Genomic DNA, 18,494 nt, shown 5'->3' with positions numbered 1-18,494 from the left:
CAAGAGCTTAACTCCAGAGATTCCAGAAGGAGTAAAGAAGCAGCAAAGAGATTCCAGTGCAGCAGCTTCTGACACAGACAGGTCTAATGCTGCCATTACCTCGCCATACACACTTGAGAATTGATGTGCAGCTCTGGAAATCTGACAGGTAGAAAGCTGCAATTTAGCAAGGATAGTTATTTAAAGCACTTACTCAGGAAAAAGCCGAATTTAGCTCAAAGGAGAGCTGGCTGCTGCCTGTGATTGCCCCAGAAAGTACCTGGCCACAGCAAAAGTTTCACACAGGGACTTTTAAAACTTTAAAATCTACAGGCACAAGCAGGAAATTAATGTTTGTATTTTTTCTGGCTAGCCTAATTATAACTTTCAGCCCCAGAGTTACTTCCAGTACTCGCAAAACTCAGTTTAAATTCACTCTTCCTACTACCTAAGCTATCACCTAATTTGTTATCTCCTCTCAGGCCCTACTAAAACTGAAACTGGAAACCGCATTTTCTAAACTAATTCTCTTACTGTTATCTGATAACAACCCTCAGGATTACAAATTTAATCACAATAACAACAGAATACACTGACGAGTGAACCCAAACACTTCCAGTGTTTACACCAGCAGCAATAATTAGTGTTTTGTCATGTCAGAAAGTGACTGCAGATTTACCCACAAGGAAAGTGACTGGAACAATACAAGCAGCTTCCTTGCAGTCCCTTACTGAAGGGGAGATAGAGATACAAGAAAATAGGAAAAAGGTTACTTTTAATAGAAGGTACCCTCAGAGGCAATACAATTTATTGACAAAGTGATTTATTACTAATCCAACTTTGCTTTTGAGAGGCTAAAATGTTTTCATTATTGCAAAAAAATATTTAAAAGAAAATATATATTAAGTTTCCCAGCAAACAGAAATAGGAGCTTGCTAAAATTTTTTATTTTACGTGGCTCAATTTCCTCTCCCTCCTGCAATTATCTGTCTGCAGAGGAAATAGCACACAACGTTCTGTGCCTGGCTAGGAGGTTCATAAGAACAATGAACATACAAGGTAATACCACGTTATTTTTAAACTGATTTTTTTCTTTCTTGTTTTGTTAGGTTTTTTTTTTAAAGAATATTAAAAGCCTTTCTGCAGACAGGATTCTGACGGCTCCATGAGAGAAGAACGCAGCACTGCTAAATGCAGAACAGATTTATTTAGAATATTGCTGACACCTGTGCTGCAGGATTGCCACTAAACGAGATGCTTTTCCTGGTAAGCCTGTTCTAGAACATGTCCACTTGAACGGGCAGCAGAAATGTCACTGCACTCAGGTGATCAAATCCATCCTGAAACTCTCTTAGCCAGGGGTCCTGATACGACAGCTCAGGGGCTACCACCCTTAGCAGCCATACTGCCCTACAGAAAGGTAAAGGTCCCTGATGTCTCATCCTCAGCACTCCAGACAGAAGATATTCCTGATGCTCCAACAAAATTACCCGAGATCCCAGGTGCTGCCATTATTTACCTGCCAGCAGACAGCAAGGTAAAGATGGTGCAACCCTTAAGGCTTCTGCTTTTCTGCTATTTCAGAGCTTTGATGTGACAACTTGAAAGTTCATTTAACAGCTTCCTGCATCCACTGTCACCCGGCAGAACCCCCAGGTGATATGGCAGCATCATCTGTGGGGATGCAGCTGAAATAAGGGGTGTCATAGTCAGAAAACAAAGGATACTGCTTAGCTGAGCCCTTCTCATTACGTTTTTGTCACTTTGCTGTTCTCTAACGTGTTGAGTTTTCCATCCAGTTTGTATTTTTATATTTTATAAGACAAACAGTGTTCAAGAACAACCAGTTTCAGTTGACTTAAATGTCTCTTCAGGTAGGGCATGGCTCGAGCTTATTTCAGTTTATCCCAAATCCAAAGAACAGTTAGCATTTTCTCTGCAGTTGTACACCATCAGACAGACAAATTAAAGAGTATTTAAAAGTAGCAGAGATCTCAGGAGAGGAGAGATAAATCCAAGCAGCATTTGTTAGGCTTGCAAAATGCCATTTGCTGACTTTGACCATGACATTTTATAACCTTTTTATTTTAAATAAAGATCAAAACCTTAGGATGTTCAGTTTCACCACTTCATGAAGGGTTCACAAGTTCTCTGGCATAACCAACCTTAAACATATTTATACATTAATAGGAGTCAATAAAAATATTTCATTATATGAAAACAATACATTCTGTAGAGGTCATTAAAAAACCTACTGTCTCAATGTATGTGGAATATAAATCCTGCTGAAATAGGATGTGACCACATCTGTTCTTATACACAAGTCACCTCTTAGAAGTCCCTTTTAAAGTCTGATGTTTCATGTAGTTCATTAATCCTGAAATCTCTGAAAGCTGCTCTAAGTTGTTGGTGCCTAATCAAATGCATGAATTTGGACCACACAAACCTATGATCACTTTCAGATCTCCTTCAAGTAAGTCTCTCCCTAGCAACTAAGAATGGACAAAAATGTTATTTTTTAATGATATGAGAAGTGTTAAATAAAGAAGAATGGTCATCAAAGACTGCTTACTAAAGACAAAATCAGCCTCTTTTGCAGCAGACTTTTTCTGCCAAGATTACATGTGACAACACAGACTAAACTAAGGTGGAGATCTGTATTTTTGCTGCTACCCACTCCATATACACTGGAAAATAAATACTGTAAGTGTCCTTTGTGCTTCTTTATAATGTTTCCTTCCTGTGCCATTTCTTTTTCCATCTGACTGCTAACTGTGTTCCTTTTATCCATGGACTAGTGTGGAGACCTGGGCAGCAGGCTGGGATTATGGAACTGAGGTCTCAGCACTCAACACCCCCCAAATACAGAAACCAGGCTGGCTTCCCTGGGGCAGAATATTTACACACCTTGTCCAAGTGCTTTTTCAATGGGTACACTTGTTCCAGGATCACATTCCCTTTTTCCCATTCTCCCAGCACCCCCAACTTCCTAACATCCTGCAGGCATTTAGAAAAAACCCGTTTAACACACCTCCCCGCAGTGTAAATAATGAGATTTAAGGAAAAAAACCAAAAGAACACAGCTCTCCAGGGGTTCTGAAATCATGCTGAAAGTTATCAAAGCCAAGGCTATTTCATGTTGCCCTACTGGCTCTGTTTCTCTCAACAACAAATTACTCTTTCAAACATTGATGGACTAAAACTTCTCTGAAGAAATGTACACAGGGTATGGACACAAGGCAAATGTGTGCTCTAATCACTTAATATCTGCTAGACTTGCCTATAAAAAAAACACCTCTTCATTAATTCTCAGACTGACTTTTTCTTTAAGTGAAATTTCAACTAGAATAATTCCATTCTCCTTATCCCTGCAGCAAGTAAAAGAGGCCTGGAAGAGACCTGGAGAGGGACTTTTGACAAGGACATGGAGTGACAGGACAAGGGGGAATGGCTTCACACTGACAGAGGAGAGGATCAGATTAGATATTGGGAAGAAATTCTGCCCTGTGAGGGTGGGGAGGCCCTGGCACCAGCTGGCCAGAGAAGCTGTGGCTGCCCCACCCCTGGAAGCGTTCAGGGTCAGGTTGGAGGGGACTTGGAGCAACCTGGTCTAGTGGAAGGTGGGAGTTGGAATGAGATGAGCTTTAAGGTCCCTCCCAACCAAACCATTCCATGATTCTATGACATTTATTTTCACTCGGCTTCTTTTAGTAAAGACTGGTTAATTTGCCCAAAGTCCTAAGCTATTTATAGAGAGATCAAGGAGATCTGCTCTACAGTTTCCTGTATTTGTCACACCACATCTGTCACAAAGCAATCAAGGAGATTACTCTGTTTCAAGTTATATCTCCATTCTTCTTGAAGGCAGAAATTCAGGGATTCTGAGAAGTCCTGAGTGAGTAAGGAGAGACCAGTGAGTTTGGGCTAGAAGGGAACAGCAACAAGACCTCCTTCCCAGCAAAGGGCAACACAGTACTTGGAACGTCCCGTCCGTAACTTCTCCACGAGAGAAGTGCTTGTGCCTGAAGTGCCCCCTCCACAAACATGCTCTCAGCTGCAGCCCTGGCAGAGATGGGCAGCAGCCAGTAACACACACAAAAGCCCTCATTTCCAAAACCAACTTTTCATTAAAATCCGCACACTGATAAAATTGGCACTCGGATAAACTTTACCACATGTGGCTCAGGCTGTGTCCTCCTATCCTTATCCCAACCTGGAGCAAAGAAGTTGTCCTGCTTCAGGAGGGCTGTTTCAGTCTTTGATAACTCACCTAATCAGTCCTAATTAGTCAGAGTCATTGAAGAGCCTTCTGCCCTATTAAAGAGTCATTCCCTCAGACATGGCACTGCAGAAATTGTTCCCTGCTGAGGCAGTTTGATATGCCTGCTTTGCAGAGCAGCAGCATGAAGAAAGGTGCTTGCACCAGAAAGACACAAGGCTAATAAAATCAATTCTTGACATTTGAGACAGCCTCTTAAAAACAGTCACCGGGTATGCACATAATCATGCTCCATAATTACACTAATTTGCACAATTAAGAGCTGGATAAACACCATAAATTTAAATGAAAAACCCCAGGCACAGGCTGGTGCTGCTACTGGAATACTTTAAAATCCAAAATACCCAACACTGCTGATGACAATTTCTGTAACCATGCAACACGAGAGCACCTTAACTGAAATCCAGACAGATACCTGCTGCCAAATCAAAAGAACAGGAACAAAGCAATAAAATAGTTTCTTCTACAGCTCATCAGCGTTGTTTTCTTCTCAACCTCATCTTTTGGTGCAGTCACAGCTGACACAACAGTTTGAATGCTCCTGAGATGCCCGCCTCCTGCAAGCTCCCCACTCCCTCCAAAACTTCCAAATTCGACAGACTGGTGCTGCTGTTACAGAGCCAAGCTAAGGCAGAAATCCCAGGGCAGGCTAAGACACAGACTTTAAACACACATTCATCTGGATAGCCATCTTCTCCATGGACAAAGGTTTTGGCATTTTCAGGTTGCCATCTCACACTGGAGACGAAAGATGGGAACAGCAGCAATACCCAACAGCTCTCTGCTCACTACCACATTTCTCCTCCCAGGCACCCAAACTCTTCTGAGCAGTTATCTCTCCCATCAGGCAAGATGTTTCCCGTACTCACCACTCCATGTCTTTGCCTGCATCAGCATCTTCCTCATCAGGCTTGCCATACTGGAATTTTCTGTTGTCTAAACCTGCTCAGGCACAAACCAGGTGGAAGAGGTAAAAAAAGACACCTGCATCTTGTCTATGCCAGCGCCGTGGCTTTTCCTCCAGAGGCTGCAGAGCAACTGGAGGAGCAGGGCTGAGCACACACACACACACACACGCGTGCATGCACACGCACAGGAAGCCTGGAACTGAATCAGTGTTAAACGGAGCGACTTCCTTCTTCATGCTCCAGTATCTCGGCCGTAAACAAGCACTGCGGATTCGCTAAGCGAAGCCGAAAAGTCCAGCAGCGAAGGACAAAAGAAGGGAGTGGCTCCAGCAAGGAATAACTATTTTAAATACACAAACATCTTCCCATCAGATTAAAACTAGCTTTTAAATTAGGCAGATTCTGAAGCCATTGTTGTGACAGGGTAACTCAAGACAAACAGGAGACGCTGCTTCCTCCTCTGGAGAGGTCCCCTGGATTTCCAGGACGAGGCGTCCCATAAGCATTCCAAGTGCCTGGTCAAAAAGTGTGCATGAAAAGTGTTCCAGTCACTCCAGGGATAGAAGGCAAAGAAAGGGGAGGCAGATGCAGAAACAAGCCAAAGAAGTTGTACCAGCAGCTACAGCTGCTGCACCTGGCAGCGCAGGAGCAGTGGAGGAGCAGAGAGGAGGGACACTGAGATGCTGTGTGGCTCAGAGCATATGGCTTTGGCTACCAACCTGCCCCACAAGGCAGCCCCCAGCTCTCCAGGAACAAGGTGAGCCCGGCAGAAATGAGTGTGCATGCAGGGATGTGGCAGGAGTCAAACGCATCCTCCCCACAACGTTTCATGCACAGCCTGCTTGTGTTCTGGGAGAGATCTCCACCTCACCACACAAAGCCTCAGGCTCCTTCAGTTTCCAGTGGCTTTCCCCACCATTTGTGGCATTTACCTCACAGCAGCTCCATCTCTGAGCAAACAGAGCACACCACCAGCATGCATCAAACCCTTTTGCACAGATCCAGGGGGCTCTAACGTTTGCTCCCCTGCTGGCAACAAAAGCTCTGTTGATGGAGAAGAGAGCAGGCAGGTCAAGCTGCACTGATCCAAAATGCTCCAAAGGAAGATGATGATTTCTTTGACAACTCCACTGGCTCCCCAGCAGGTCCATGTACTTGGCAGGCAGGATGAGCAAGGGCAAGCAGAGCCCATGAGAGATACAGCAGCAGCCACTTGGGTCCAGCGCTGTGCTCACAGACACCCTGCTGCACACTGTGACAAGCTGGGTGGCTCTGGAGCGTGTCCTACCTGGTGTGTGGAGGGAGAGAGACACACACAGACTGCCCATTTGCTCTGTCCAGCAGCAGCTCTCCAAACCTGCATGTCTGCTGCCATCAGGGAAGCCTGCCACATCCCAGCGTCCTTGGAAGGAGAGGAGAGGGAAGAAGGACAGGGCAGTCTTGGGCCATCCCCAAGGGTCAGCCAAACAGCGACCATTCTCACCTTGGCTGGGACACAGCCACAGCAGCCCTCCTGCTCACAGTAATGCAGTGCTTGGAAAACACAAGTCCAAAGGTGGACTTCCCCCATCCAGCTGGGGCAGGAAAGGCTGAGATTCATGTGGCTTTGCAGCACTGGAGACTCTTCCTGTCTCTGAAAGTACACCAGTTATGGTAGTTCTTGGAGCCTTTGGCAGGCAGTGTCTTTGCTGATAACACTAATGAGATAGGGCCTGACCTCCATAGGGTTTCTCAAACCAAGCCCCACTGTGGCTGGGACAAAAGGCTGAGTGAGGAGAAGGCTGGGAGCTGGGCAATCCTTAGCCTCAAGATGATGAGAAGTGCCTGTCTGGAAGAGCTGCCAGCCTATGCATGTTCAGCCATGCTTTTGTTTATCTTTCTCTCAAAGACCACTTATCTCATAAAAGGCTTTTTACCATCTAAACTAAAACACTGAGAGATCTGCAACTGTTCAAACACCCTTTTTATTACCACCTTGCAAAGCTGGCTACTGAAAGACCACCGTTTTTTGTTATTCTCTTAATAAGGCAACAGCAGATTCTTCTCCCCCTCTTCTTTTCACCCAGTCTTTCAAGAAATTAAATTCTGATTGAAGTAAAGTACAATTAAATTGCTGATATCCCTTAAGGTTAACTGCAAGATCAAGGGGTTGGAGTCAATAAAGAAACAATGCTGCTCTCAAAATGAAAATTCACATGAATCTTTCCACAGTGGAGAAGTTTCACAACAACCCTCCACATAAGAGAAGTCAGCTGCAGAGAGGAGAGGGAGCACAGGGGAAAGCAGTGTGAAAGCCCAGCGGCCTTTTGCCAAAGGGCTCCTTCTCCTCATTCCACCGTCCAAGCCTGAAAAGCAATGCTTCATTGTGGAAGAACTGCACACAGTTTCAACCTTTCATTTCCATTTCACCAGGAAAACCTTGCTAGCATGCAAGAGTTGCACTGAGAAATTATCCCTCTGTCTTTGTTCCCCTTCTCTAGACCGGGTTTGGGTTGGAAGGGACCTTAAAGCTCATCTCATACCAACCCCTTGCCATGGGCAGGGACACCTTCCACTAGATGAGGTTGCTCCAGCCTGGCCTTGGACAATTCCAGGGATGGGGCAGCCACAGCTTCTCTGGGCACCCTGTGCCAGGGCCTGCCCACCCTCACAGGGAAGGATTTCTTCCAATATCCCATCTAACCCTGCCCTCTGGCAGTGTGAAGCCATTCTCCCTTGTCCTATCACTGCATGCCCTGGTCAAAACTCCCTCGCAGCTCTCTTGTAGCCCCTTTAGGTGTCAGAAGGTGCTGTAAGGTCACCTTGGCACCTTCTCTACTCCAGGCTGTACAACCCCAACTCTGCCATCCTTTCTTCACAGGAGAGGTGCTCCAGCCTTTCCTTCCCCAGATTATATTCATGGCCATTCTCTGGACTCGCACCAACAGGTCTCCATCTTTCTTATGAGGGAGAGGCTGGTGCAGTCCAACATGCCACCTAACTGCCTCAATACAGTTTTTTATGTACACATCTACCAAAAGACACTCAGAATTTAATTCTTCAAGTGTAATGAAGTCACTGCTAGAGTACGAAACACAAACCATTTCTTTAATACCCATTAGCCAAAGAAGGCTTCACATTAACACCCTCATCTCTGCCAAGTACCAAAATGATTACCACATGAATATTAACAGAGTTCCTTGGCAGGGTGATGTGATTATCACAGGGAATCTCAGGAGACACTGCAGGACACTTCGGATTTGCACCAATGCACAGAGCAACCACTGCAGGCAGCAGAGGCTCCCCAGCCTGGTTACAGAGGGGTTCCATGTAGTAAAAATAACAAGCCCCAGGATGAGACTGCTTGGGAGCAAAGGAGAGAAAACACTGCTGCTCCCAGCACTCTGAGGAATCAGAGCCCTTCGTGCTTCAGAAAGGAAAATGTGAGAGCAGCTCTGCAGCTTCTCAAACCTCATAAGCCGAAGAAAAATGGTCTTGAATGTGTGATCCATTAAAGGTCACACAGAAAGATGAGTTTGGTCAGTTAACCCCTTGAAGAGCATAGAGATAGACCAACACTAACACAAGAGATGGCTGTAAGGAGAAAGGAGAGCAGCACACAGGCTTCAGACCGGCAAAGCTGTGCTCCAACTCTTCCACTCGCTTCCACTTTCAACACCACTTCCCCAGTGTTTGGGGCATTCATTCACCTGTCACACACCAAACTGAACAGAATGTTTTACACTTCACTGGTGAAAAGCCAATTACAGCTCCTCACCTGGTTCCAGAAACACAAGGAATCATGCAACTTCCTGAGCTGAGCCAAGGCTTTCAAACAATCTTCAAAGATTTAAACTTTAGACAAAAGCTTCACCAGCAGCACTTTAAACCTGCGCATCTCCCCTTTGCTTCCCATGTGATCACAGAAAATTGTAGTAAAAGCTTCTTCCAAGCAGAAATATAAGACTACATGTTATTTTTATTATTACATATAAAACCAGCAATTAGAATTTTTGTCTCAATTACAAATATACTCAAGACCAGAAAAAATATCACCTTGGGTAGGTAGAGTCACAAGGTATAGTTGAAGGTTGGGATCTCATAAATTTATGATACACAATTCTGGACCACGACAAAGAGGGCATTGTGATTTCAGGTCACATTTGTACTAAGGATCCACCAGCTCCTCTAACTTTACAGGCTTTACCAAAAAGGAAGGACATCCTCTCCCCACCCTTAAACACTGCTCCTTCTACAGACTCTTCAAAAAAGAAGAAAAAAAACCCCCAACAAGCTGACACCCAGCACAGTGACCTGATGTTTTCCATGCATTTGCCCTCCGATAAGCATAAAAATGCCTTCTGCTGGGCGTTTTCCCTGTTAACCTTCCTGAGCAAAAAACATTAATGCTCGGAAGAAAACGGAACCTAATGCAGTAGGTAATGGTACTAAATATAAGCAGTGAGTCAAATCACTTTGTTTCCCAGGCATGCAGCTCAACAAGTTGTTTCAGAACTGCAAAAATACAGTCTCTGTGCAGGGCTGATCATTCCTCGTTTTTATGGGGTTTTCTAGGGGTTAAGTGATATGTATTATTAGAAGTAGAGTTTCACAGAGCTCTATGAAACAGATGCGGTTCAGCAGTTTTTTACAGCAGCTGTTACTATTAAAAGCCCTCATTACCAGTGACCATCTAACAAAACATTCTTACAACTGGACTAAGAAAGAGGAGGGGCAGAAGAAAGCACACAGGGAGCATCCAGGACACCACTGAGATGCATTTTGGATTGCTCCTGCCAACAAAACCACAGAACTGTAGCATGAGCTGTTCAGGCAGGACAGATTAAACTGGCTTGGATGGCCATGCAATGGGTGAATCTGCTCCCCAACCCCTCCAACTCCAGCAGAAAGGCAGGGTAAGTCCAAAGTGTTCAACCGCCCTTGGAAACCAAGTCTCAAGGCTGGCAAGGCGACAGAAAGGCAGCAGGAGATGCTTCCCACTATGCAAGGGACAGTGGGAGGCTGCTTTTGAAACAGAAAAATACACACTTGTTAAAAAGAAGAGATTTAATATCTAATGGACAAGTCAATGGAGGAAATCAATGATGCATTAATAGCTTCGATCATTCTCAAAGTATTTGCAGAGTCTGCATTCAAAGACTCTCTTTGGGAAAAAAAAAAACCACCAACAAAAAACCTCCCCCAAAACAAACCACAGATCAAAGTATTATTAAAAAAGTTACTAAGTTGTTTATTTACAGTGTAACTCTACAGACACTCACCAGCTCCCTACCTCCCATCCTCAAAAATTGTGTCCAATCTGGAAAAAGCCATCGAATTGAAAAATTCCATGTTTTAAGCCTCTCCAATACCATGCCTCTCTCTGCACATTAACTAGGAATTAAAATAGGCAAGGAAAAGAGCACTGAGACTACATGGGAGATCACCATAAATTTGTCTCCAGGGACAGTCTTTATTTGGGAGCAGAAGTGCATTTATTTACTGTGTTTAAATGCCAATAGCAATTCCATGTCTCTGTTTTGCTTTAGCAAAATTGGAAACAGAGTGAAAATCATCAGTAACTGCAGGCAGCACTAACACTGCTGTGACTGATAGAACGATCAGGCTTTACAGGCCACAGAGAGCAAGGAGGGGGTGTGGGGAGAGCCACATACCCTTCCAGAAATGTGCTGGTAAAATGGCATATTGTCTTCTTGAATCCAAGACATCAAAACCAAATGTCCCTAATAACTCTTGACAGGACAAAAAAAACACTGTAAAGAAGTCACAAACATGGAGTCACCCTTTTCTGCAGCATGAATGCTCTAAAATGCAGCTCATTATTTTATCCAAGTCTCTGCAAAAATCAAAACTTCCCAGTAGCAGCTCTGCAAGTTCTCTGTACAGGGCTGAGGTTCACCCTCCCCTCAACAATGAAGTTCACCTTGGCTCTGGAGGTCTGAGCACGTGGTGCAGTCCTCACCAAGGTTTCCAAGAGCTGTTTTCTATCAACTTTTTCAAACCTCAGACTCCTTCCCTGAGTCAGGTCTCCCTTTCTTCCCCAGCAACCCACATCCTCTGGAAGAAGTTCCCTTCTCCCTGCAGCTTCTCTTACCCATGTTTGCACAATCCACCGTGAAAAAAAAAGAGAAGGAGAGAAGAGAACAGGGAGATAAGGTCAGGTCCTTTCACAGAGGGATGTGCAAGGTGCAGCGAGTCTAGCTCCCATGTCCTTAGGTGGGAAGGGACCTTAAAGCTCATCTCATTCCACCCTCCTGCCACGGGCAGGGACACCTTCCACCAGATCAGGTCACTCCAAGCCCCATCCAGCCTGGCCTTGGACACTTCCAGGGATGGGACAGCCACAGCTTCTCTGGGCACCCTGTGCCAGGGCCTGCCCACCGTCCCAGGGAAGAATTTCTTCCTAATTCCCAATTTAAATCTACCCTCCTTCAGCAGGAAGCCATTCTCCCTTGTCCCGTCAGCAGCTACAGGTGGTGGCAGAACAAGACAGGTAGCCCATGGCTGGCTGCAATTGTCTGTTCCACCTCCACACAAAACCCGCAAGGATAAGGCAAAAAATTCCACCAAAATATGAGCTACACAGTGACAAGCATTTCTCACCTCTTACACAACATTCTTCATGAACAAATTAAGTTTGCTGAAGCTCATACAGTATTTTAAAGTGAAACTTTAAATTAAAAAAAGTGAAGTTTTAATTTCTGTCAAAGGGTTTTGATAAGGAAGAATTTGTAGACTGTTCTCTCTTCTCCCACTGTTCTCCCTCCCTTGGGACACAGGAAATTTTCTGCATAAACGTGCAAGCAAAGACATACTAAAGCCTGCTTTTGAGCTGCAATCTGAGCCAGACCAAAAAAAAAAAAAAAAAAAAAAGACAAGGAGCTAAATTCAGTAGATGGGAAATCTGAACCAAAAGATGAAAAAGAACTGCACAAACGATGCCATTGCCAGTAAGGGGTAAAGCCTTTGTGGCTGACACACCGCAGCGAGTGCCAGCCTGGCAGATCTCAGCCACAAGGAGCCTCCAGCGGCCTAATTGCCTCCCTTGACTGTTGAGTGAATAACCCAGCACCCAGACAAACAGGGAATTCATTGGAGATTGAACAAGAAACAGCCAGTGGCTCATTCTGCAGGTTAATGTGCTTTTAAATGAAATGAACTGTAAAGAGATTACAGCTTCCTAATCAAACCCCACGTTTTAAAGATGAAAGGCAAGAAAAGACAGGAAGTCAGGGAGACTGAGGATGGGAAGCTAAAATAAGATGAGGTATCTACAACAGATTAAATGGCGCAAAACCAGAAGAAATACATACTTGGGTTAGTCTTTACGTACTCTCCTGGGTCCTCACACAGGACTTTGCAGTCCTTCACCCAGTGTGAGCAAAGCTGGGAATGCACATGGCGTTCCTCTAGAAAAATAGTTCTGGGCTGCATAGAAGAGACAAGTGCATTGCTATAAGCCCGTGTTCAGCACAGGCAGGAGATGCTGTTTGCACCTGCAGAACATCCATCTCACTTCTGATCACTGTTACCACAGCACTGTTCCCAGTTCTTGCCACCAGCTCTGCTGGAAGGTGAGATAAACGATTTTCTTGTCAGCACCAGTGCAAAGAAAAACACATCAGATCTCAGCCTCCCCTGCACCTCTTGTTTCAGAGGTGGATTTCTAGCCAAAAGATGCTAACGAGACAAAAGAACAAGTGTCTCCTCACACAGCTCACTTGCTGGTGCACCGCAGAAAGAGTACATAATTCATTAGCATGCTAATAAATTTCCCATTTTATTGTAGGATAGTGCCAAGTTAAAAGAACAAAATACTGCTATTGCTCTGTTAGAGAACAATCTTATCTCTGTAAGTAACAGAACATACAGTTAACTGACAGTAATTGCAGCTTTGGCTACTCTGCAAGGTACAAGAGACTCAGAGGTATCCATTTCCCTCATTCTCAATCACCCCCTGATGATATCAAATTTATTCATTGCAGCTCTATCGATAATTCTTGAAGTCTGAAATAGGTTTATTGTGGGTGCCAATATGATAAGAGAAGGATGCAGATATTAATCTTTAACTAAAGGCTTTCTTAACCAAGAAGGTCAGCCAACCAAAATGACCACTTTAAAAACCAACCAACAACCCCACCACCTTTCTCTAGGACAGGACAATGTGTCTTCCTCTCACCTATTAAAAATAGTGTTTGAAATATTAAAGTACTCCCTTAAGTCTTAAGGCTAAGTACTAAAAATGCAAGAGGTATACAAGCCCTTTTGCCTCCCCAGCTTGTCACCTCTGCAGGGAACTGCAGCTTTGAGACAGTTCATGGCCACCAAACAAGCTTGGCCCCTCCAAAAGGGAGGAGTCCTACTTCCCATGCACCCCTGTCAGCTGCCCCAAGTCACTCCTCGGTACTGAAGCATTCCTCTACCTCCCATTCCTCAGTAACAAGGCCCACTGAGCTCTGGAGTAGAGGGGATTTTTTTCTGAAAGAATTCTGGTGGCAGTGAGAGGTCATACTGCTGTCAGTGAGAGGTGATACTGCTTTAGGAATGTTATGAAACCTCTCCAGCACAAAATAAACAGAACCAACTGTTCTGTCTGTGGACTTGTGCGAGAGGACAGTGCAGAGCCACCCTCCACCTGGAGTGATCCTCCCAGCAGGAATTTATAATCTTAGAGGCCAGACTGCTTAGGTCCTGCTGGATAACTGCAGAAGAAATTTGCTGGTCTCTGCCTTTCTCCTCCTGGAATCTCCCTTCTCTCCCACCACAGACCAGACACGCTTAATGGCTGTGACGGCATATGAGGCCGTGCTTTTGCTGTTGGCAGACAGCTGCCAGAAACCTACTCTTAATCCCTCATCTTGGGCATGTTGGTAAGGAAAACAGAAGAGTTCAGAACCACAGGAGAATCTTGTAATTTGCTCTCTGAAATAACCCTGAAAGCCCACTGCAATCCACGTGCAAAGGAATGTGTTTTCCCTCACAAAACCTCAAGCGAGCATTTCAGCCCCATGCCATCGTGGGAATCAAAACTGACCCTTATGGTAACTCGTGGATTTACACACTGGCTGTGTGAAAGTCTGAATAGGCAGTCTAGTGAAGCAATTGTTTTTCCTTTAGCAGAACAGACAGGCAGTTGTTTTCAATTGTTTTGCACAACTCTTCCTCATGGCCCTTGTATCTTAGAGTAGATGAGAGGGGAAAAAAAAAAGGCTACAAGATATTATAGCCCAAAAAAGCAAATCACGTCTTCGCACCAGACCCCAGGTGTGTTGCTAAATGGTACTTTGTGAATTTTCCCTCCTGTGTGCTGGTAGTCCTGGGCTTTGTTTGAACTACAGTTAGAGGCTACCAAGCAGCAAAAAACTCCACTAACCTTCCTCTCTCTCCTTGTCTTCAAATGTTTGTCTGGAGAGGGGGAAAGCACGAAGCAGGGGCAGCATTTATGAGATGCCGATTTTACTGCAGAAATTAGGAATACCTTTAAGCATAAGCACCAGTTGCCTTGTTTATTGGAGCAGAGTTGACCCAACCACTCCTTGCTTTCTCATGAGCAAGACTGTGAGTCACCAGGCGGCTGGAGAATGTCAGCTGAGTATTATGCCAAAGCTGCTCAAGTTTTTCTAAGAGGGGGGTAAGTCAGACATTTGACAGGCTGCTGGACTGCAACCAGTGCAAGCAATAGGCAGATAAAAATTTAGTTCCCAAGAGAGAAGCCCTCCCCACCGGCATAAAATAGCTCTGGGATACCATTTTTGTGCAAGGCAAAAGGCACTCTGGACCCCCAGGGCATGGTTTCACATGCTAACTCACCACTGGCATGTCAATAACCACCTAGAATAACCAGTGCAAAATGGTTTTATGTAAATGACTGCTTGAAGGGAGCAGGGCTAGGGTGAGTGATGCCCACAAGTCCTCTTGTGCTTTTATTCTCCTGAATGAAAGTACAAACTTGGAGTTTGAGTGAGGGGACAGTAGAGACTGTCCCCTGGGCATGGAGAGAAGAGAAGGCTTGGCCTCTAAGGGGCACCTGCTGCAAACCTTTCTAGTTCTCCTACAGGCTGAAAAAGAGAGCAGATAAAAGCGATCCTAAAAAACATCCCTATCAAAAGGATAAGAATTTTGATCTAAAAATGAGCAAGATGGCACCCCTCCTGCACGTGGGGCAGCAGTAAGGAAGGGAAGCACACAGACAAAGGAGGCAGGACGAGAAATACCATGAACTACAGAAGAAGGAAATGAGAGAGGAGGAAGAAGAGAAATAATAAAACCAGACTGGTTGTTTTGGGAGTGGGAGAATAGATGAAATATGGGAAGTGTCATAATCGAAGTGCATATTATTGCTTCTTTCCTATAAAACCACAGGGGACAAGATCATACACGTATTTTCCACCTCAGCTAACAAGCACGTATCCCCTGGCTAGTGAGTGCCAGGTGTATTTTTCCTATGACTGGAGGAGACGCTTTCATTAAAATTAAAAATAAAAGGGAATGCTCACTTAATCTGCTATGCAACCTGAGTCCCCACTTATAAATGGCAGGGGCTGGAGACAATGAGAAATTGCTAGATTACAGAGGCCTCTGCAATGCAGCGAGCAACAGCTGAGGGGTAAAGTTGGAACACCACCAGCGGGCTTCAGAATGCCAAATTAAGTTTGCTTGCACAGTTGTTGCTAATAAAAACCACAAAGCCTTTCTCCCTGTCTCCGCGCGGCCTCATTCACCCCGCTCCATAACGCGGGACAAGTAAACACAAGTAAAACCAACGGAAGAGCCTCAGGAAAAAATCCTGTCTCCAACACCTTCCAGTATTCCCTGCAGCCAGGTGAACAGAGCTGCTGCAAAGCCAGGTACGGCTTCACCGAGGATCCTTCAGCATGGTGAAGTCCATGACTGACACAGGTGGGCGTTGTCACTCCAAGCGCCAAAGACAAAGCATCCCCGCAGGAGAGGCACTTCCAAAAGGTGTCATTTCGAGCCAATGAAGTCATGACACACAAATCAGACAGGAAAACATTTTCCTACTATCTCACGGATAAGCGGAACTCGCGAACGTTTATTGAAAGGTCTGTTGGGAGCTACGAAATGATTTCTTCATTTTTTAAAGGCACAAACTCCTCACCAAGCGTGAAGGGCTGTCCTGCGACTCTCAGAGCAAATGGAAAGCAATAATGTGCTCCGAGCTACAGAAGCTGCTCTGTCAGAGCTCGGTAATTACATGAACGAGCTGATCTATTAACAGTGAGTCTAAATACAGCCCCTCCAGGGGCCACAACTCAATCACTGGCATTTCAAAAGGCGCGGCGCTATTCCAAGGGAACCGCGACGGCAGAAGGGAAGACCAGACGTGCGCTTATCAGCAATGAGGAATTACCTACTTACAGAATAATAAATTGTGCTATAAAAAAAAAAAACAACCCACATTACACTACGAGGAGCTTCATTTCACACAGGCCACATTTAGAAGCACATCAGTTAACTCTAATTTGCCTTAATATCGCAGATTAGCAATAGAAATTCTCGGCTTGCCTCTAAACCGAAGGGTTTCCCAGCTGCATTAGCAAAGTGAAAATCACAGCGCTGCACTTCCTAACGGCTTTATTGCTGGGAAAATGATCCTTTAGACTTTAGAAGGCAGCTTCTTCTGCAGTAAGGAAGATGTGTCAGGGAATTATTCAGCCCAACAGCCCTTTGACAGTCAACCCTACCAGCTCTCCTCCTGCACACAGGGAGAATAACTACTGGAGCACAATGAATTTTGCAGAGCAAACTGATGCCAAGAGCCCCCCAAAAAATTGTGTTGCAGCCAGGAGAGTCATCTTTCAAAGAAACACATGTTCCTGACTGCTCTCTTGTGTAAACAACACTGTAAACCAGGTATTTACTTTCACAGGTCAAGCTTACCAAAATAAATCACATAAAATACGTGCACGTTTTCTACAACTTCAGATTAATTCCATTTTATCATAGTCCTACCACTAAAGGCCATGATTCTCTAGAACAGAAAATATTAGGGGAAATACTTAAGTTTGCTAAAGAGTATCACAGTTTCCTCTTTTTGCAAGTAGCCACTACAGATGCCATCAAATCCATGCATGGCTCTCAGCCCTGTTTAAACCCTCCATAGTACAACATCCTGATCTTCACACAAAGCAGCCCAACGTGCATCCTAGACATGTTACAGATTGTTCTGGCTTTTGAACCGTGGTTAGAAAAAAGGGAAGGCTTCTCCATTACTCACCTCTCCCCATTACAACAGAGACAAAGCACAGAGCAGAAGCTGCTCTTGTTTTGTTTTGGTTTTTTTCATCTATATTATATGCACCACAAAGGAAAAGCCCTTTAAAGAAGGAGGATTATTTGCATGCAGCAGAGCCCAAGAAGTCGAAGAGCAAACATGAGGAAGGCTGCACAGTCAGATGTGATGCTGCATTCCTTAGAAATACTATCATTTTATTACATTCCTCTTCAAGGAATTAGGCAAAGCTGCAGTGCTTCTGAAGATGAACAAAAGGAAAAAGGCATAAGGAAATGAAGGTGTGGCAAACCATAGTCAGAAACCAAAATTACTCACAAAGACACTCTTGTAAATAAACATGCTTTGTTGCCTGCTTTTTATTTTGCATCTTTGACATACTTCTCTGCTTATATTTGAGCTTATGTTTGTTTTTTCTTTGTGGAAAAAAAAAGAAAACTGCACACAGCTCGAATTGTGTCTGTGAAAGTGTAATTCTGTATGAGCAGGGAACAGCCACAGGCCAAGTCAGCAACTTTCAACACAGCTGGCATCAGGGATTCCACAGACTATGGTCCTTTTGTTAGCAGAGCTGAAGGACGTCAAATATTTCACTCATTTGACGAGCACATGTTGCTCTACCGTACTTGGATTTTATGCAGTCTGAGCTTTCAGTCTGAAACAGAGAGGAAGTTCTTAAAATTTGTAATTTTGTATTTCCAAATGTGACTGAAGGATCAAACATTAGTCCACCACAGTAAACAAACTGAAATGATTGCTCTGACAAGATGTTCAGGTTCTAAAGTTTTTATCATCAGCTTTGTAGTAAAGCAGGATACTTGAATTATAATTTTTGTTTTAAATCAGCCATTTGTATCAGATTTTCTCCAACAGAAAACATAGAGGAGATGGAAAAGCCACACAGGAATATGTTTGAAATATCAGCTATAAAAGGCATAGCTGCAGATCTTAAAGGGAAAACTTTTAATTGAGCAATGCTGCTTGTAAATGAAAACAGAAGTTGAAAGAAAAATGTTGCTCTACACTGCCAAGTGTTACTTTATGTGAACTTACATCAGTAAGAGACCTGCTGAAA

General features: G+C 44.3%; 1 protein-coding gene across 4 annotated transcripts in view; it reads right to left on the bottom strand.

Moving 5' to 3' along the window:
* Nucleotides 1-18,494, bottom strand: part of RASAL2 (RAS protein activator like 2) — a 163,765-nt gene that overhangs the window by 120,062 nt on the left and 25,209 nt on the right. The window contains exon 1 of one of the 4 annotated variants that reach the window (XM_039555804.1): nt 5,128-5,344. The exons of the other annotated variants lie outside the window; for them this stretch is intronic. Within the exon in view, the coding sequence (XP_039411738.1) occupies nt 5,128-5,176 (49 nt within the window). The 5' untranslated portion in view covers nt 5,177-5,344. Of the gene's footprint in view, nt 1-5,127; nt 5,345-18,494 lie in introns of those variants that run through there. 4 annotated transcript variants of the gene reach the window in all.

This window comes from Corvus cornix, chromosome 8, assembly GCF_000738735.6.
Source record: "Corvus cornix cornix isolate S_Up_H32 chromosome 8, ASM73873v5, whole genome shotgun sequence".
Taxonomy (NCBI): domain Eukaryota; kingdom Metazoa; phylum Chordata; class Aves; order Passeriformes; family Corvidae; genus Corvus; species Corvus cornix.
Note: the sequence above shows the minus strand (reverse complement) of the source record. Positions and strands in the feature narration are given on the sequence as shown.